Here is a 20,947-nt window from a genome sequence, read left to right on the forward strand (position 1 = left end):
CTGTTAATGCGTGGCCACACCGTTCAATGACCAAGTCTGGGTATCACCGATAAACAAGGATTTATTTGGAAATTTCCAAACCTGCCAGAAGTGGCACTTGCCAAGCCCTGGGGTCCGCCCTCCCTACCGAGTTCCAAAGGGCAACAACGGTTCTCCCCACCTCCCCCTCCACCGCTCACGCACACCCGTACCTCAGGCCATGCCAGAGAACTGGAGTCCCCTCCAAGGAGGCCCTACCACCCTGGGCCCAAGAGCTGGGGTGGCCGCCCTCTGGCATCCCAGGAGATGATGGCGGCCAGAGCCGCTTGCATAGATTGAGGAAAGAAAATAAGGAAGGAGGCACCAAACAGGGCTCCCTGAAAACCCCAACTTACCCCTGTACAAAAAAAGTGGCTCCCGCATAGAAAAACCTGCTTCCCAAATAGTGCAAATACCCAAAGGAAAGGAAAAAACCAGCAGCAAGACTGCGCTGGTAGGAATGGCAAAGAACTTTGGTTTAGAAAGGCCAGGAAGAGTGTGAGCTGTGCCCCTCTTCCTCACCCAGCTCCTCGGAGCCAGCACTGATGCTAGCTCCGAGGGGGTCTGTAAACAAGCAAAGCTGGCGGGCCTGGTTCTGAAGTCTCCATTGCAATGTCAAACTACAGCCTCCAGCGGACCTACTTGGGCCTGCCTGCCCGCAGGGAGCAGAGGAGGCATCTGTTCTGAACCCATTTAAAGCCAAAGTGTAAAGTAAATATAAGGCTTCGGGGACCAAGCAACAAGGAATCCTATCACTACATTTACGAAACTACAGCCGGGGAACACAGGGTGACAGCAGACACCCTTCACCCCATCCTTAGCCTATGGGTCTGTGGCCCCAGAGGGTGGTCCCCTTCCAGGTGGAGGTGGGGGGGGGGGGGGTCCCTGAGCAGTTAGGTCAGGCGGATTCCCAGCACCTGTTCCAGTTCTTGCCTCCGCTGCTGCACCTGGAGAAAGGAGAGACCGGCGGCTCAGGCCTCTGCCACTTGCAGCCTCAAGAGGGCACACAGGGCAGAGCCTCACCTTGGCAAAGATGTGCCTCCCCACTGCTTCCTGGGCCCAGGGCTGGTGGTAGAAAGCAGCTCGTCTCTCTTCCTCAGGATTCCCAATCACATCAGTGATGATCTGCAGAGAGCCAGGAGGAGAGCTGTATGCGGTGCCATTCCCACCCCTGCGAGCAGAAGTAGTGACGGGGAGGGGGTAAAAGTCCCCCCAGGGCTTAGCATGGGATCAAGCTCAGGAGGAGGACCACACCTTCAGATCTCGGCGCTGAGATCGGAGCCACTCCTGGATGAAGTCCTGAGGGTCAGTGCTAAAGCTGAGCATGAAATCCCTCTGGGTCTTCAGCTGGTTGATGGACTCAATGGTCTCATGGATCTGGAGAAAGGAGTCCGTGTGTCAGACTGGTCCCCACTCTTAGCATGTCCTGTTTCCAGGCCTAACCCCAAAGGACTCAGAGCAAGATCCCTTCCCAAGGTGCTACATGTACAGAAATGTCCCCCAACACAGCCTACCCACCCTCATCTTGGGTCCCTGAGGAGGCTGGGAAGGCAGAGGGCCCACCTTGACATCAAGGGAGGCAATCTCCTGTTGATTGGTGGTGGAGGCCAGAAAATTGCTCATCTGGGCCTTGAGTGGGTCGTCTACCTCCACATCAATGTCATAACACGCTGTCTTCTTCTGGTCATTAGGGTCTACGCTGTAGGCAGGACACAGGAGGGGAGGGGTCAGCACACAGCTACGTTCATCCCACCCACCAGGGCCAAACCTGCACGTGCTCAGGTAGCAAGAAACCAAACCTGCTGCTTTTCTTTGGTTTTACATCAAGCCGAAAGTAAACGGTTTTTGTTCTTAAGGTATAAGGCTTTTTGTTTTTAATGTATTATTTCTTTTTGAGAGCGTGAGAAAGAGCGTGTGAGCAGGGGAGGGGCAGAGAAAGAGAGGGAGACAGGATCCAAAGCAGGCTCTGCACCGCTGTCCGTGAATTCATGAAACCATGACCTACGCCAAAGGCGGACGCTTAACCCACTGAGCCACCCAGGCGCCCCGAGGTAAATGGCTCTTCAAAGAGCCTTCCCATTCCCCCCCCTTCCATTTACCTAATGACGTGGTTGATGACAATGGGGTCTGGATGCTGCAGCAATCCAGCCAGCTTCATGGGAATCTCCGAGAAACGAAGTCGGCCACAACTGAAGATCTAGGGAGAGTACCAAAGGCCTGGTGATGCCTTGGAGGGCACAGAGGGAAATGGGCCATCCCAGGGTCAGTGTGGAGAATGTGGCCAAGAACAAGCCCCGCAGGGAGGTGAAGCAGTGGGCAGGGCAAGGGCCACGAGACGGGGGGGGGATGGCCGCCAGCTCACCTGGCGGAAGTAACGGTTGCAATTGATGTACTCCCGCTCATGCCCGTCCTGCAGCTGGTTGTGTTTGATATAAAGCCACAGGGCCTGCATGATGGCGGCCCTGGTCTGTGTGTGCACCCCTAGCAGCCTTGCCAGTCGGGGGTCCAACTTGTACTGGGGAGGCTGGAGATAGACAGAGGGGAGTCAGGGGGGTGTGGTCTTGTGAGAAACCAAAGTGGAAGGATCGGGCAGGACAGAAAGGGTTTACCACAGGTACCCGGCTCTCCTCCCCCAGATGACTCCCTGGGGCCCCAGACATTCATCACCTGATGATCCAGCATGAGCAGGAGGGTGCACTTGACGTTGAGGTCTCCAGGCCGTTTCACCTGGAAGCCATCAGTCTCCTGGGTGGTGGGCATCCGGTGCCACTGGCAGGGAGGAGGGGAGCAGACCTCATCACCAAGGGAGTGGGGCCGGAGCACACACACCTCGCCCTCTACAGGACCGACGCCACTTCTCTGCCCACCCAGCATGTCAGCCTGTGCTCCCCACACCCCAGGGCCACTCTTACCTCCACCAGGTGGTTGTCAGGCCCGTACAGTTCCTTGTCCAGCTCAATGACGAGGCTCTTAAAGAATGAAGAAAACTTCCTCTTCTGTTTGCTAGGCTGGGGAACAGTAATGGGTGTGAGTTGGGGGTGCTGCTGACCTCTCAACCTAACCTAGGCTAAGCCCCCAAAAAAGTACTATTTCCATCCTGCATCTCAGGGTAGTGAGACTCTTGGGCCCCGAAGGAAGCAAGGAGACAGGGCAAAATGAGGCGCCGGATGCAGGGAAAGGACTCTGGGTGCACCCCGCTGGCAGCCAACGAGGACTGAATTAGAAAGGGGTACCCCTTCTTCAAGACACTTCACTGCCACCCGCAGGATAGCTCTTGTAACCACCATACAAATCTTCAAGCTCTGGCTTGGAGCTGTGACCCAGCAGTGCCCTCTCCCTCAGGCAGGACTTCACTCTTAAGCCCACACAGGCCACCTCCCCTCCAGACACCACCTCTCCCAACTCACATCATCCAGCAGTTTTCCCTCCACTCGGAGTTCCCAGGAAGCCACCTTGTCCCCTGCTGGGGTTCCCCCGGGGGTCCCTGCGTTTCCTGCATTATCACCTTCTGCTTTGCTGGGACTGAATGTATTAGAAATATAGATCCGCAGCTTTCGTTTTTGCTAAAGAGAGAAAGACAACCAGCTAGAGGTGGGCCAACACGTTGGAAAACAATGCTACCCAATCTTTGTCTGAACCCACTCGACATCAATACTGAATGCTGTCTAGGGGCCAGGTACCTTGTTAGGTACCGGAAATCGGGAGTAGGAAATCCCAGTCCCAGACTTCAGAGAACTCACAACTACGGAGGAGAGAAAGGCACTACTGACAACTCCAACACAGTGCAATTGGTGGTGTTGACAGGTGCGCACAGGGTGCCATCGGGCAAGTTGGAAGCTTCCAGCACACATTTTACACGAAACTCAAACACTGGCCCCAAAGTATTCTGGCCTCTGGAAAGCTTTTACCACTCAGGGGATTATTCTAGATTATTATCTTTAAACCAGGGGAGTGTGTGCATGGAGGTAGGAACTATGCTTATCCATCTCTAGTCTTGCCCTGCAAACTTCTGACTGTGATCCGTAAGGTTTACATCTTAAATGACTCAGGAGGCACATACATATATAAATATCTGAAACAAAACATCATTAAACAATACTTTTACTACTATGGTAAGTATTATACTACTGTGAAGTATTATAATTTCTACTATTTTATGTTTTGTTAAAAACAGGCTGGGCCTGGGGCACCTGGGTGGCTCAGTTGGTTAAAGTTTCTGACTTCGGCTCAGGTCATGGTCCCACAGTTGACAAGTTCAAGCCCTGGATCAGGCTGTGTGCTCATACCTCAGGGCCCGCAGCCTGCTTCGGATTCTGTGTCTCCGTCTCTCTCTGCCCCTCCCCCACTCACACTCTGTCCCTCATTTCTCTCAAAAACGAATAAAAACATTAAAACATTGAAAAAAAAAAAAATGCTGGCCCCACCACATTAAATTGAGTTCATGTTCCACTAATGGGCTGCATCCTGCAGCGTGAGAAATCACAGACCCATGCTTGGCAGACCCAGGCCGGAACACAACATCAGGGGGAGGCAGAGAAGTCTGGGAAGGCCCAGGACTGGCCGGGGCTGCACACACCGTCAGAGGCTTTTTGATGGCCTCTTGGATCTCCATCCGCTTTCGGGCAATGGTCTGGTCCAGCTTCCGCTCAAAAGCCAAAAGATCCATATACGCCTGAGACTCTGGGACAAGTTCCCGAATCTAGAAGAAGAGAGGAATTCATTAGTTTGTTTCAGCTGCAGCTCTGGCTCCTTGCTCCGCTATCCCAGAGTTGGGGGAACCTGACTGTACCCGCAGCCTGCCAGCCACTGGGTAAGGCCTCCTAGGCCCCCACCCAACATACTCACTCGCTGAGGTAGAACCTTATCTGCCATCTTCCTCCTCTTTAACCTGGGGAGGACAGAAACCCATTTAAGGGGTCAATGGTCCAAAACACCTCCCCCTCCCTTCCCCCTCCAGTCCCTAGGACCCTCCCCCAGAAGAACCAGGAGTCTCCCTCAGTCATTAGAGCGCTTAGGACAGAAGGAACTGCTCTGTTACCACCAGAGCTGTGCCGGGCAGAGCAGGAGAAACAAGATGGTCTTACCCCCGGCGCTGGGCCGGCATTGGATGCTGGGCCTGGGGCACCAGCAGGCGTTTTCGGAACGGGTCCATCATGGTGGGTGGCATGCCAGGTCGAAGTGGAGCAGCTGTGCCAAATGGGGAGCCGGCAGGGGGCCCCACCTGCAAGCCAGCCATGGGCATCCGGCTCCCTGGTGACATACCGGGCCGCTGGAAGAAGCAAGCCAATGGGGGTGCATAGGTCAGCGGCAGAGCCCCACGGGGCCCATAGCCCATTCCCTCCATCCCTCTCTGGGCTGGGTCTGGCCCTGAGCAGCACACCGCAGAGCCCCTCTTGGAGGACAGGAACAAAGGGGAGCAGGTGCCCAAGAGCAGAAATGTAAACCACACCTGCCCCGCCCCCTTCAACCACCCTGGCGTCAGTGCCAGCAAATGAGGCCTGCCAGAGTCTGGGGTGGGAAGGAGAGTCCTGCCTGCGAGGGAAGGGCCCGCAGGAGTGTTTTGGGGCCCACTGCCACCTTCCAACCCGAGCGCACGACGCCCTGCTCCCTGGAACCAGCCGGCTCTAAGACACTCCCAACACCATCGCGTGATCCCACCAAGCACTCCTATCTACTTCCTTCCCCAGCTGGAGACAGAAGCATGGCCTGGGGGCAGTGTGACAGCCAGATGGAAGGGTGCACTGTGATATGAGCAGGCAAGGCCCCAACATCCATCTCCTGGCACCAGCCTAGTGGTGTGACTAAAGGGAGGAAGACAGTCCAATGGGCTGGCAAGCCTGTCAGGCAGGGGCACCCTAGGTGAGCAAGCCACAACAGGATGGGCCGGAGCATGTCCCAACCGGTACGGGTGGCCTCGGGTACAGTACAGAGACCATCTGGTCACCATATGGCCCCTATTCACAACCCAGAACTGGACCCTTCTCTCCACCTCCCTACTGCCCTGTTCCCTACCCCTATGCCGAGAGACCCCAAGAGGAAAGCTGTGGCTCCTGTGTGGCCTATCAGAGAGCGGCTGGCACCCGGGCTCTGTCCGCGGTCCGTGCACCACCTGGCGGCTGGGGCTGTTGGGTGCTTAACTCAGCCCTCACGATCCCAAACTGGAGAACGGAGGGAAGATTATGCAAGATCAGTCATAGGGTCACCAGGAGCCCGGGTTACAGAAACGACTTCTGTAGAAGTCTGCAGAAGGATTTCCCACTGAGGTCCAGCTCCCCAACATTTCTGGGAGTAACCCTGCCCCCCCCCCCCCGCCTCCCCCTCTATAGCTGCTGCCTGCAAGGCCTGTTTGGCAGCTCTGCTTTGCACACACTGTCCCTGGCAGCTTCGCAGGGCTGGCCCCAGGGCCTAGATTATGCAACCAGCACAACTACCCCACCAAGCCAGGCTAGGTGGGGACTTGCACCAAATCAGAGAACCTCCTACCCCCAGCCCGGTATCATGGAGATGAGAATTTTCCCCCCACTTTTTCATCTAGCGCCAAACTCATGTTCTCAGCACAGAGGGTCAGACTCCTGACCAGAGGGAGAGATGAAGAAAAGTGACCCAGAGATGTAGGGAAGGGCAAAGGGGGAGTAGGGTGGGAAAAGCCATCTGGGGGAATGGAGTTGAACGTGGGGGACTCTGGGGCTTCAGGAGGCCTGCCGCGAAGAGATTTGTCCAAGCTGCTGAAAGGCAAAGGAAAGCCTGTTTCTCGGCCTTAATGAGCCATGGCCAGAGATTACAGGAAACAAACTCAGTGTGGCCACAGCTGTAAACCCAGGCTCCAGACACGCTAGACATATTTTCCCCACCCTGAACATGAGCCAGAGGGCAAGAACAGCTGGAGCAGTGGGACCTGCACAGAGTGAGACAGGGCCCTGAGGTCCCCAAGAAGCCACTCACTAGGACTTTCACAAAACCTCCTCGGCACCACCCACCCCTCCTAGGCAGGTGCTCTTGTAGCAGGAAGTCCCCAGTCAAGGCTGCAGGGGCAGGGCCTGGAATAGGCCCCTCCCAGACATCTGCTCCAAACTTCCCAGGCGCAGGGCCCCCAGCTCACCCCAGGCCCCAGGCTTCTCCCAAGAGGGAGAAGAGGCCCAGGGGAAGGTTGCTTAGTCCCAGCTTAGTCTTGCCAAGCTCCACACCTGCTCTTTGAAGCACCAGTAACTCCTCTTCAAAATAAAAACCCCAAGAGTTTAAAAAAAAAAAATACAAAGCCCAGGTCAGGCCTCTCAGGCTCTATAAGTCCCTCGCCTGCAGTTGAGCGAGGTAGGCCTGGCTCAGTGCCCTGAACCTCGGAAGTGTGCAACAACGTCCTCTCCCTAGCCCAGCAGCAGCCCACGACCTAAGTGTGATTCTACCTCCACCACCCAGGACAGCAGCGGCGCGTGGCCGGGCCTGATGCTGCTGTCTCCAGAGAGCACACACACAGCCCTGCCTCAAAGCCTGTGGCCCTGGCGCTCCTGGTGGCCGGGCCTAGGAGAAGAGAACATACCCCTCCCTAACTAGAAAATATTTTGAACTCTGGAGTGAACCCAACAATCTGTGTTTCTTTGGGTTTTGTTTTTCCTTAAGCTCCTCCGTTGAGTATGATCCACAGCTAGAACTCCTTCCACTGTGTGGAGGGAGATGGGTCGTCACTTCCCTTCTTTCATTGGCTCCCCTACTTGCCCAACTTGGGCCCTGAAACCCTTGCTCTTCTAGCTCACCCCACGTGCTCTGACAGGAACCCCTTTGCTCCTGAGATCTCAAGTCCCATCTCCTGAAGTCACACAACTGGACTTGGAAAGAGGCCAAGCAAGATCTTCCTCAAACTTAGCCAGAGTGAACTGGGTCCGCCCTCTCCCTTTCTACCTCTAATGCCCCTCCCCAGAAGAAGAGGAGGTGATGAAAAGCTGGTGGGCTAGAAAGCCTGGGGAAGCAGAGGCTCAGTGCCTTCCCCTTGGTTCCCAACCCTAGCAGCCTGGGACTACCCAGCCAGCCAGCCAGCCAAACCTTGCCACTGGCCCTAGTCCACTCCCTACGTATGGTTGTGGAATTCATTTTCTCAGGGGCATTCCCCAGGCCACAGTGCCCATGGGTTTCCAGCAAAGGAACTGGAGAGGCTCCTATCTGTTCCTTAGATCCTTCTCAGGCCAAAGGCCCACAAGGAGGCTCCAAGGCCAGCCCTCAGCTAGGTAGCCCAGGGGCTGGAATGGAATGACTGATGCAGGGACCCCTCAGCAACACCTTGGAGCCACGAATCCCCAAGTGGGAAAGCAAGATGGGAGTGGTTGGGACCAGGTCTATCTCTGTCAATACCCAGACCCTTTTTCTTTACAGGGAGGAGTGAGAATGAGGAGTTAGAGGGAAAAATCACTCCTCAGTTAAGAATCTCTTTCGAAAGCGAGGGCCCAAGGCTCATGGGTAGGGGAGGAATGCATATCCTACTCCATGAGGATCCATTTTTGGAGGCTCTACCTGGAGATAACAGAGTAAGCCCCAGCTTCCTTGGGAGATTAGCAAAGAAGCCAGTGCCAAATGCTGGGGCACACAGGTTGGGTGGAATATGGCCATGTTAGAACTTAAAGTCTAAATAAAAGTGGAGAGGGAGTGGGGAAAAGGACAGGCACAATTCCTAAGCATTCTGGGGTAACCAGAAACAATGCACTTGGCGGGGACTGATGAGCAGGATCCTCATACTGTATGAGTTCCTCATACACTGACCCTAAGGATGAAGTCTCTGCTTCTCAATGGCCTTTGAAGCTGCAACCTGAGAAGCTCTCTCTTTGAAGCCAAACTCCAAAGGAGTCAGGACAGAACTCTTTGAACAACTCTCACAGGCTCCTCCAGCCCCAGACCATCAGGGCTCAGTGGAGCCTCTCTGCTCCTGCAGACTAATCAACTCCTGGACACTATGACACCAGGCAGGAAGCCAAAAAGAGAGTCTGCCCAGAATGGGCTGGGTTTTCCGCCTTCCTCGGGCCCCGCCACCACCATCTGTGGTCGAACCCAGAACCATCCCATGCAAGGGCTCCTGGGCCTGACCAGGAGTAGACCCTGCCTGGCATAGATTGGAATCCTCTTCCTCTATCTTCTACCTCCCATGCCTGGGAAGCCAGGCCCTTCTTCCTCCTCATCAGCAGCTGGGAACCATCTCAGACTCGCTAGAACTCTGCCAGTTCCCAACTAGAAAAAAAAAAACAAAACAGCGCAGACTTGGAGTGGGACCAAGGCCAATGCAGGGTAACCCTGGTTTCTCAGTGAGGGCCCTTTTGCAAAACTTTCTCAGCACTTCCCAGAACCCCCTACCCTAGGATCTACACCAGCATTCTCAACCCAGTCGCCTACAACTCACTAGCTCCAACTCCTCCATCTCTCAGTTACTCAGAATCCCGGTTCCAAGAAAGCCTCCAGGCCCTTCCAACCGCTTCAAACCCTCCACCCCAGAATCGTTCTTACCCTCTCCCCCAACTGCCCCACCACCCGGCCTTGCCCTCCTCCCTGTCCCGTGCACTCCGCACGCTGGGCCCCTGTGCCCTCTGTCCGTCGGCTGCCCCGGGGCCCTCACTCGAGGCCCCAGTAGCTCCATGCCCCGGGCGTGCTCGCGGCGCCGCCTGCCCATCCGCGCTCCTCACCTGGTACTGAGCCGCGGGGCCCGCGGGGCCCATGGGGCGGAAGGCGGCGGCCCCGGGACCCCCCACACCTCCAGCCGGTCCTGGCCCCCTGAGCGCCGGTCCGGGCAGCATGCCGGGTCCCGCTGGCGGAGGCGGCGCCCCCAGAGCCGCGGCAACTGCGCCGCCGCCAGGACTCAGCGGAGGCAGCGGGAACCCGCCCGCGACACGGCCCGACATCGCTCCGTCCCGTCCGGCGGTGTCGCGATCCGGGCTCCGGGCTCCGTGTCGAGTCCGCTCCGCGATCCGTGATCCGGGACTTTCCGATCTAAATTCCGGGTTCTGGGGTTTGTTGATCCGGGTTCCGGGATTTCCTAGTCCAAGACCTCGAGTTCCCCACAGACCCGGTTTGGGGCAGGGCCGATCCTGATTCCGGTCCTGCCCGGGGAATTCCGGATCCGGGATCTGCTGCAGGCCCGCCTGCCGCCCGCGGCCTCCGGAGGTTTGGCCGACAGAGTCCAGTTACCCAGAGGCGGCAACTAACTCCCTGCCCCGCCCAAACAAGCCCAGCGCTAGGCCCCACCTATACCCAGCGGCCCAATGCCAGGATGCCTCCTCAAATCCCGCCCATCGCGAGACCCGCCCCTGACGGGCACCGCCCCTAACCGTCAGCCCCAGAGCCACGCCCACACCCCTTGGACCAGCCCTTGGCCGGAGAGGCGGGGGCGAAAAGCTGCGCAGGAAGCGCTGTGCAAGGCGCGGGGTCAGAGGTCGAAGGTCACTTAGGGCTTCAACAGAGAATGGGTAGTTGCTGAGAGCTCCCAGGTGTAGCCGACTCCCCGAGATACCTACTCTCTCTGAAAATAGTTTTCTCGAGTCGCCTTCCTACATTTTCAGCATTAAAGACAACACAGAGCTGTTCTCTGGGGCAGAAGAGCCTCCAACTTTTGACTTTGTTTAAAAGCCCATCCTGGTGGCTCAGAGCTGCCAAGGGATATCAGCTGCCCCAGACCCGATCCAGCTGTGTGAAGGGTTGACTTGGCCAAGATCCGAGTTTTTTTGCATATTTTTAACGTGCTCTGCCTCACTTTAAGGAAGCCTAGTACTTTACTCCACAGGAAATGTTTCTAGTGGGTGGAAATTTGCATTATGAGAAACCTCCCTGTAGTTAAATAAGGTTTTTTTCTCCAGGATTTATAGTACTTAATTGAAAAAAATGCAGTACCTTTTCAGAAGCCACTGTCCTGTATCATAAAGTATTCAAATAAAGTGCTTCAGCTGTGTCAGAGAGCCTACCTTCTGGTCGTCTGGGATTTTCTCCCCATGATCTAGACCAGTGCTGCTTAAACTTCAATGAGCAAGAGAAACATCTGGGGCTCTTGTTCAAAATGCAGATTATGATTCAGTAGGTTTGGGGTCTGAGACAGGGCTTAAGCTTCAGCATTTCTAACAAGCTCCAAAAGCAATGCTGTTGCTACTCAGACAACAGTTTTGAGCAGCCAAGATAGATTTTCACTATATAAATTCTCTGCTTTGTTTTCACCCCTAACAAAGTCTTGCATCATAGCACCCAGATCCTCTTCATAGTACAGTTCTCCACCCTTTTTAGAAATCAGTTCTGCTCACCTGTACTTGCTGGTATCTTTCCTCCAGTGATGAACCCTACTTTGCTGTTGCTTTCCTGCCTCTGGGTCTTCTCAGAGATCATGCTCCTCCTTCCGCCTTTGGGTTCACTGCCAGTCTCGGAACAGGCCACTGAAATTGTTACAGTCATTGAATCAGGGCCCCTCTCCACCCCTGTAAAGTGCGTAAAGAATTCACGATAATGTAATTAGTACCCATTTCAAGACTTTCAAGCTTGTTCCAAGGAGTTTGAGGGAGCAGTAGGGGCAAATCCCCTGGGGAGCTATTCCAAACTATCCCTTCTAGCCACCCCCACTAAACAACACACGTACACAATCCAATGGCTTCCAGTATTATATTTTAAGAATAAGGTTCCCAGGGGTGACTGGGTGGCTCAGTTGGTTAAGCAACAGACTTCAGCTTAGGCATTATCTCTTGGCTCAAGAGTTCGAGCCCTGCATCAGGCTCTGCATTAAGGGTGTGGAGCCTGCTTAGAATTCTCCCTCCCTCCCTCCCTCCCTCTCTCTCTCTCTCTCTCTCTCTCTCTCGCTCTCGCTCTCTCTCTCCCCCCCTCCCCCCCGCCCTCTCTCTGCCCCTTTCCCATGCACACTTGCATGCTCTCTCTCTCAAAATAAACTTAAAAAAATAAGCCTCCCAGTATTATACACCTGAAACTAATAGAACACTGTATGTTAATTATACTGGAATTTAAATTTACAGAAAAATAATAGAATAAGCCTGCCAAGTAATTCTGATACAACCTGCCTTGTAGAGAACCTTTACACTAGAAAACAGACAAGCTAATAAGTGCATTTAAAAAAGAGATAAGGGGCAGCTGCCTGGCTTAGTCAGTAGAGCATACGACTCTCGATCTTGGGTCATGAGTTCGAGCCCTATACTGGGTGTAAAGATAACTTAAAAAATAAAATCGGAGAGTAGAGCACAATCGGTGGCTCAGTGGGTTGAGCATCCAACTCTTGATTTTGGCTTCGGTCATGATCCAGGGTCATGGGATCCTTACTGAGCGTGGAGCCTGCTTGGGATAGTCTCTCTCTCTCTCTCTCTCTCTCTCTCTCAAAAAAAAAAAAAAAATCTTGTAATGGGGGCACCTGGGTGGCTCAGTCAGTTAAGCATCCAACTTCAGCTCAGGTCATGATCCCATGGTTTGTGAGTTCCAGCCCCACGTCAGGCTCTGTGCTGACAGCTCAGAGCCTAGAGCCTACTTCGGATTCTGTGTCTCCCTCTCTCTCTCTGCCCCTCCCCCGTTCTCTTCCTCCCTCCCTCTCTCTCTCAAAAATAAACATTAAAATTTTTTAAAAATCTTTTAGTGTTTTTATTTATTTTTGAGAGAGAGGAGAGCATGAGTGGGGCAGGGGCAGAGAGACAGGAGGTCAGAGGATCAGAAGCAGGCTCTGCGCTGACAGCAGAGACCCCAATGCAGGGCTCAAACTCCCCAACCGTGAGATCATGACCTGAGCTGAAGTCAGACACTTAACCGACTGAGCCACCCAGGTATCCCTCTCTCCCTAAAAATTTTAGAAAGAAAAAAATAAAATCTTGGGGCACCTGGGTGGCTCAGGCGATTAAGCATCCAACTCTTGATTTCGGTGCAGGTCATGATCTCATGGTTTGTGGGGTGGAACCCTGTGTTGGGCTCTGCACTGACAGCACAGAGCCTGCTTGGGATTCTCTCTCTTCCCCCCCCCCCCCCCCCGCTCTCTCTGCCCCTCCCTCCCTCTGTCTCTCTGTCTCTCAAATAAATAAAAATAACTAAAAATAAAATCTTAATAAAAATTTTTTTAATTTAAAAAAGATAAAACAGTTAAATGTAATTCAGGTCCTCGTTTTCCCCTTGATTAAAACCCTCCCCAGCTTCCCATTGCTCTTAGGTTGAATATCATACTCCCCCCTCATGACATGTAAGATTCTGCAAGGCCTGGCTCCTGCTTACCTCCTTGGGCTCATTTTAAACCATTGCCTTTGGTTCTCTAAGAGTGAGTCCAGAGGTTCTCCTGGCCATTTCTCAAACTGCTAAGCCCCTTCCAACCTCAGAGCCTCTCTACTTCCAGCCCTTTGTTATCTTTTCCATACTCTCCCCTTACTTTATTTCTCACCAAGCAATTATCACAATATGTAATTGCTTGCCTAGGTGTGAACTGGCTTACTGTCTGATCTGGCTCCTTCGCTAAAATACAAATTCTTTGAAGGTGGGAATTCTTTCTCTTTTTTCTTTGTTATTGAGATTCACATAATGTAAAATTAACCATTTGAAAGCAAACGATTCATTGGCGTTTAGTACATTCACAGTGTTGTACAACCACCACCTCTATCTAGTTCTAAACATTTTCATCCAAAAGAAAATTCCATACCCATTAAGCAGTTGTTTATTCTCTTCTCCTATCCCCTGGTACACACCAATCTGCATTGTCTCTATGGATTTACCTTTTCTGATTATTTCATATAAATGGAATTATATAACATGTGACTTTTGTGTCTGGCTTTTTAAATTTGGTATAATGTCTTCAAGGTTCATGCATGTTGTAGTATGTGCCAGCACTTCATTTCTTTTTATGGCTGAATAATATTCCGTTGTATGTATATGCCATCATCTGCTTACCCATTTATCTATTGATAGACATTTGGGTTGTTTCCATCTCTCAGTTATCGTAAGTAATGCCGCTGTGAATGTGCATGTACACGTATTTAAGTACCTGTTTTCAATAATTTGGGGTATATATTGTGTTACTTTTAACCACTGTCGTAACCTAATCAATACATGTGTTTAAACAAGTGAATGATCTTTTAGTGAGAGAGAATGATAAACAATACCAACAATGAGTTAATTGCTATGATAAAACATCCTCAAGGTGTTAGGGGGAAAATAGGATATCTAAGTTATGGTAAGGATAAAGAAGATTTCCTATTCATTAAGCAGAGAATAGCTGACACTTATTAAGTACCACACGTATTACTTCTTTTATTTAAAAAAAATTTTTTTTTAACGTTTATTTATTTTTGAGACAGAGAGAGACAGAGCATGAACAGGGGAGGGGCAGAGAGAGAGGAGACACAGAATCTGAAGCAGGCTCCAGGCTCTGAGCTGTCAGCACAGAGCCCAACGCGGGGCTTGAACTCACGGCCCGGCCCGTGAGATCATGACCTGAGCCGAAGTCGGACGCTTAACCGACCGAGCCACCCAGGCGCCCCCGTATTACTTCTTTTAACCTTCACTATGCATATGAGGTAAATACTCATTTTACCTCTATTTTAGAAATCAAGGCAGAGAGATTCAGTTACTTCCCCTGCTCTCACTGTGATGGTTTTAGGATTCAAACCTGGTTCTGAGCTGGCTCTGGAATCCAAAATCCAGGCACTTAACGCTATGTATGACTTCTTGTTCGTAGCTGTTATTTCTCTGTTATTACCTCTGGTCTGTTATCACATGCAAAGAAAGTTTTCAAACTGAAAAGCCAGTGCTATGGGGACTCAAAGAAAAGAGGCTAATTGGTAGGACCTGATTAATTAGAAGCATTTTGATTTGAAGGAGATACTACTGATGGTCACCCAATAGGCAAATGGGATTTGATGCATCACTAGGGGCAATTCAAGACCTTGTGAAAGCACTAAGTTAATGCTGAAGAATCAAAAGAGATGGGGGGAGGGGAGACGATTCCCACACCACCCTCATAGGACCTAATGTTGTAGCCAGTTACAGGACTTGCAGTCCTGGAGGCAGCATTCCCATGCCTTTATTCCCTTGACTTGGAATGCCTTTTTTCTCTTCCTCTCTTCTTCCCTTGATACTTACTCTGCTCACTGACCACTTTTCAGAATTTCATTCTGAAACATTCTATGGTTTCAGAAGAGGTACTTTCCTATAACCTCTGACCCTATTGCATCTACAGGCACTCAAAGACTTAATGGAACTAAAGTATTTAATTTATTAAAGTATTTTAAAAGTATTTAATAAACCCAAACCAGAGGGACAATTCCCAGTGGGTCTATGCTTCCTGACCCAGCTGTTTGGTGGACAAAATAGCTGCCAAAGAGTTCATAGGAGAAAGGCCCTTGGAGCGAGATGGCCCAGTACTTGTGCTACAGCAGGCCAGCAAAGATCACTCCTTGGTTTGATGGCCCACAGGAGGTTAGAATTTCAGAAGAAGAAGTATGGGTAGACAGGTCATGGTGGGAAACACTTAGCACAATGGCAGCACTACTGGGGATGTACCAGGAGCCTGGCCGAGGTGGCATCCCAAGCAGCTGACACATCCATTTTCCATTTGTGGTGGTGAGGCAGGCCTGGGGCACCGCACAGTCAGAGCAGCAGAAGTGCTGGATGGCAAAGAAACACTCAGTGAGCAGCTTCTATGTGCCAGTCACTGACATCTTCTAGTAAAGAAGGTAAATGCATAAACAGATCATTTCTCCACATGACAATTGCGAACATAAAGGTATTCATAAGGTACCATGGGGAAATCTTTAATGAAGGAAACAGATTAGTGAAGACTTCTTGGGGGATGTTATGTAAAAAAGGCTATGAATGAGTTAGGCAAAGATAATGGAATAAGGCTAAAAGGCATGAAACAGCCCAGGGTGAAGAGAATCCGATTTTGCCGGATCATCAAGTGTACAAAAGTTCCTCCTCTATGTACACAATGAAGTCACAGATACATATTTTCATAGTTCACAGTCTAGCAGGTAAAACTCAAGAATAGTGTCTTCCAATAGTGGGAGTATATACCAGGATTCAAGAAGTGAGTTTCAGGTCTACAGCCCAGGTGACACTCTGGAAATCTCTGGAGCTAAGGCCTGGGGCATGATTCTACCATTTGTTCTCTCCCCATTCAAGGTAGACGTTTATGGTGCATTGAGAGACCTGGGTGGCACTGTAGTCTGAGTCCTCTTCCTGGTCACTTCCCAGACCCCCTCAGAGGCGACCTCCTGGCTCTTGAGTTTGGACCCAGAACTACTGGTATGACTGAAAAACAGACCAGTAAGACAGAGGGAAGATAAGGCAAAGGTCTCCCCTGGGATCTCTGACTTCTCCCTCCCCTCTGGTCCTCTGCAGTTCGATCCTTAGCTCTTTTCTCTATACATGACTTACCCAGACATACTCATCTATTCCCATCCCTTCAATTACTGCCTACTTTCTGATGAGCCTAAATATCTAACTCCAATCACCACCCCTCTCCTGAGATTCAGATCCGTATTTCCAATTCACTGCTAGACGCTCCATAGGTCATGTAAACCCATCTGTCCAAAATCAAGGTCTCATTGTCCTCCCTCCCAGTCTCCTCTCCTGTGTCTATCCTGATACAGAGCATGAGGACATGGCAAAGGGCCTTGATGAGACATTCAAACTGGTCTTGTAGGCAGATGAAAGCCAAAGACGGGGTGACCCAACCAGATGCCCAGGACACCTGTAATCAAAAGCAAAGAGGTGAGGGGTGCCTGGGTGGCTCAGTCCGTTAAGCGTTTGACTTCAGCTCAGGTCATGATCTCACAGCTTGTAGGTTCGACCCCCATGTCGGGCTCTGTGCTGACAGCTCAGAGCCTGGAGCCTGCTTTGGATTCTGTGTGTGTCTCTCTCTCTCTCTACCCTTCCCCCACTTACACTCTCTCTGTCTCAAAAAATAAAATAAAAAACATTAAAAATTTTAAAAAAATAAAATAAAATAAAAAAGCAAAGAGGTGAATAAAGAAAGTCTTAAGGACCTTCACTGTGCTCTCTTGAAGTCATCTTTCACTTCTCCCTTTCTTGCTCCCCTTCAGTCATCAAGTTCTGTTGATTTTCCCTCCTAAATCTTTTTTGGATCTATCCTACCCACCTAGGTCAGGTCCTCAGCATCTCTTCCATAACCCACCTAACTAGTTTCTCTGCTAAAAGGCCATCCTACCCTATCCCTCCTGGCAATTTTATCCCAAGGCAGCAAATATCACATCTCTCCATTTTCCCATATTTGTGTGCCCTCCATTACATTTAGCAGTAGGCTTTAAACCCACTGGGGTCCTTCGGGTTTCTTAGAGCTGTTGTGGCAACCTGAGAGTGAGAGGGAGGGCAGCACTGGGAGATCCTCTCTTGTGTCACCCCCACCTCTCCTCCCTGCTTCAACAAGGAGTTCAGCTTTTACTGTTTTATATATTGAGTGACCTTGCAAGATTCTTTGGCAGAAAGGTTTCCACAGCTCTAAAATATTTAAAAGGCAAGGGTTTGGGGCGCCTGGGTGGCTCAGTTGGTTGAGCATCCGACTTCGGCTCAGGTCATGATCTCACGGTCTGTGGGTTTGAGCCCCGTGTTGGGCTTTGTGCTGAGGCTCAGAGCCTGTGCTCAGAGCCTGGAGCCTGCTTCGGATTCTGTGTCTCCCTCTCTCTCTGACCCTCCCCTGTTCATGCTCTGTCTCTCTCTGTCTCAAAAATAAGTAAATATTAAAAAAAAATTTTTTTAAAGGCAAGGGCTTGCAGAAGAGTCTGTATCTAAACTTTTCAGCATGGGATAATTGGCTCTTACTCTGTCCTCCTCTTACCTCTATAGCTTTATTTTCCACCAACATCCCAACTGAACTTAACCTTCCCTGAATACACCAAGCTCTTTCACGCTGATTCTTGTGCCTATGACGTCACTAGAATGTAAGCTCCTCCAAGGCTGGGGCTTTGTTTCCTGCTGTGTCCCCACTACCTAGAACAATACCTGGAACAAAGTTAAGTACTCAATTCACATTGATTAAATGAATAAGTGTTCCTCCCCAGTTCTCTGCTATTCAAGTGTCTATTCTTCAAAGCCAACTCAAATGTCACCGCCTCTGGAATTTCCATGACTTTCTATCCCCACCTTCTAACTGCTATCATCAATTTGTTGTTTTCTGTTTTCCTTAACACTCAGCCAAAATTTCTGTAAGAGTACTCATCGTATTGTGCTGTGGCTTTTGTTTAGGGTTCTGCCTCCACCACACACCCCTCCAGTGTGAACTCTAAGAGGACAAGGACAGTGCAGAAACAATGCCTGCTCAGGAAATAGCTCTGATAAAAGTTACCTCCGCTTCCCCACCCCAGAACTCTGTTCCAAGTCAGTCCTGATCAGGAGTTACCCCATCAGGGCAGAAGGTTAAAACCAGCTTAGATCTTAACAGTTAACTTTGGTTCCCAAATCTTTCTCAAGCTTTATGCTCTTGCTTTCTTAGACTTTACTGATTAGTGACCTTCCACCTGGATTCTTGGATTTTTCTTTGTTTACTCTTAGCTCAGATCTTATCCTCACCTTGACTCTGATGGGCTGGTCAAGGTTGATTCACTTAGTACTAACTACTGATTTTAACCCTTAATTTATCTGCTCTTCTAATTCTGGTTAAGACTGTACTGATCCTAGGGGCGCCTGGGTGGCGCAGTCGGTTAAGCGTCCGACTTCAGCCAGGTCACGATCTCACGGTCCGTGAGTTCGAGCCCCGCGTCAGGCTCTGGGCTGATGGCTCAGAGCCTGGAGCCTGTTTCCGATTCTGTGTCTCCCTCTCTCTCTGCCCCTCCCCCGTTCATGCTCTGTCTCTCTCTGTCCCAAAAATAAATAAACGTTGAAAAAAAAAATTAAAAAAAAAAAGACTGTACTGATCCTAGGGCGCCTGGGTGGCTCAGTCGGTTGAGCATCCGACTTCGGTTCAGGTCACCATCTCGCAGTTGACGAGTTTGAGCCCCCGTGTTGGGCTCCGTGCTGACGGCTCAGAGCCTGGAGCCTGCTTCGAATTCTGTGTCTCCCTCTCTCTCTGCCCCTCCCCCGCTCATGCTCTGTCTCTGTCTCAAAAATAAATAAACATTAAAAAAAAAAAAAAAAGACTGTACTGATCCCACCTAACCATTTAGCTTCTATAAACAAGGTGCCTCTGATTTGGGCATTGACAGCTCCAGGAGTAAAAAACAGGTAAGGGAGAAAAAGAGTCTTGAGGGATCAGGGAAGTAGCAGATCTGGGGAGCCCAGAAACCAAGTAAAGCAGTTAAAAGGGAGGTGCCACTTCAGAAGACGACGTCCCTCTAGCTGCAGTTTCTCTTGCTTTTGTCAGGTTCAAACTCACTACTACTATAACCCACTCCCACAGTCATAACTTTGACCCAGGCCAAAGCAATTACCCATTTGAAGGAACGACTTCTCAACTTCCCTAGGAAAGCACCATCCACATAAAGAAATGGGTCACCTGGAGCAAGCCCATTTGCCAAGATTCAATTCACTGGCCAATTTATAAAATTACCGTAAATTTTTAAAAACCATTTTTATATGATACAGCTATTTTTATTAGATGGGATTATATTAGCAGCCTTTAAAATATTAAAATTTAAGATTTCCACTGAAGAAATCAAAGTTAAGGTTGATACACCATTCAGGAATTGGGAAAAGGACATTAAAAATACTAGCATATGACAAAATAGAAAACGACGTTCAAAGGCACCTCCTAAAAACAAGGAGCTGAAAAAAATCCCACTAAGCATAAGCACAGAGATTTTGGTTTCTAGCAAGCGGTGATTATGATGTTGATTTGGTATCACTATGTAGAAATATTTAACATAAGTGAGCAAAACCATTCGAAGCCATAAAAGAGAAATGCGGGTAGCCTAAAGGGGTTACTCTGATAGGTCTTATAAACTAGCCTCAAATAAAGCCTGGCAGTTTTAGTGGGGAGTCGTCAGGAAAGGCCTTTCCTGTGATCACAAAAGGAAGACAGACTATCATTTATCAAACACCAATGTAGTGTCAAAAACAATGGCAGGCACTTTCAAATACATAAACTAAATGTCATTCCTTTTAACAGAAGAACTAGAAGTTATGTAACTTTCCCACAGTGTCAAAGTTAGTTAAGACATCGTAGAGGAATTCATAGATTCCTCTTTGGAATTTCCTAGATTCCTCTTTGGGGTTTGTCTGGCCCCAAAGCTTCTATTCCAGGTGACATTCTCCACCAAAATGTCAGTATGGAAGACGACAAAGCATTGGTACAACTAGGGTACAAGAAAGGCAGCTGCCCTTCTTGGACAAGAAGTCACTCACTCATAATCTAAAAGAAATAAACCCTCTTCCACAAAAGAGGTAATAGTAGCGCCTCCTCAAAGGAGTTACAGTAAATGAGATAGGGAATGCACGTAATTGGTCCCCTGAAAACTCCCAAATCCTCAAATTTCACTGCACCAAGGAGCTCAGCCCATGGCTCACGGTCAGCCAAGGACTGTGGGAGACAAGGACACAACAGGATGCCCATGAGAATGGCCCGACCTGGGCGCCGGAAAAGCGTTCTGAGAAACAACTCTCCGAAGACGTTTGCCACGAAAGCGGTGGAAAGGGGTCCGGGGTGGAGAGACACAACGGAGGATTTACTCACCCCCATTTTTATGGCTATTGATAGCTGCCGGGCGGGGGAGCAAGAGCGCAGGCACCTTTGGTAGGAAGTGAGGAAGGGAATGCTCGTTTACTCAAGCGTGTTACTTGTATGTGGAGAAACGGGGGTGTACGAAAAAAGTCTTTTTGATACTGGCAAAAAGTCCCGTGGAACCAATTTGCCAGGCCACCCAGGAAGAGACGAGACCGACGCCAGCTAGATTTTTGAGCAACTGAGAAACCGACACCCAACGCCAACCTGCGCGGCCCAACACGGGAACGCAGCTGCGCGCGCAGCCAGCTTCCGCGCGCGACTTCGCACATG

At 50.5% G+C, this 20,947-nt stretch overlaps 1 protein-coding gene across 3 annotated transcripts; it reads right to left on the reverse strand.

Annotated features, from left to right (window-relative positions):
• Nucleotides 1-43: 43 nt before the first annotated feature.
• On the reverse strand, nt 44-20,826 carry SMARCD2 (SWI/SNF related, matrix associated, actin dependent regulator of chromatin, subfamily d, member 2). Of its 3 annotated transcripts, XM_043584974.1 has the most exons (14): nt 20,627-20,826; nt 11,277-11,405; nt 5,103-5,287; nt 4,864-4,906; nt 4,595-4,717; nt 3,426-3,581; nt 2,931-3,026; nt 2,686-2,787; nt 2,381-2,542; nt 2,118-2,215; nt 1,582-1,717; nt 1,273-1,395; nt 1,042-1,143; nt 44-965 (listed from the first exon to the last, which is right to left on the reverse strand). In XM_043584974.1, the coding sequence occupies exons 3-14, from the start codon at nt 5,276-5,278 to the stop codon at nt 912-914; spliced, it is 1,371 nt and encodes a 456-aa protein (XP_043440909.1). In that variant the 5' UTR covers nt 5,279-5,287; nt 11,277-11,405; nt 20,627-20,826; the 3' UTR covers nt 44-911. The 3 variants fall into 3 exon arrangements, with proteins under 3 accessions (XP_043440909.1, XP_043440906.1, XP_043440907.1); XM_043584971.1 differs by lacking the exons at nt 11,277-11,405; nt 20,627-20,826 and adding an exon at nt 9,675-10,198; XM_043584972.1 differs by lacking the exons at nt 11,277-11,405; nt 20,627-20,826 and adding an exon at nt 6,031-6,055.
• Between the last annotated feature and the right edge of the window lie 121 nt (nt 20,827-20,947).

The sequence above is a fragment of the Prionailurus bengalensis genome, chromosome E1 (genome assembly GCF_016509475.1).
Source record: "Prionailurus bengalensis isolate Pbe53 chromosome E1, Fcat_Pben_1.1_paternal_pri, whole genome shotgun sequence".
Lineage (NCBI taxonomy): Eukaryota > Metazoa > Chordata > Mammalia > Carnivora > Felidae > Prionailurus > Prionailurus bengalensis.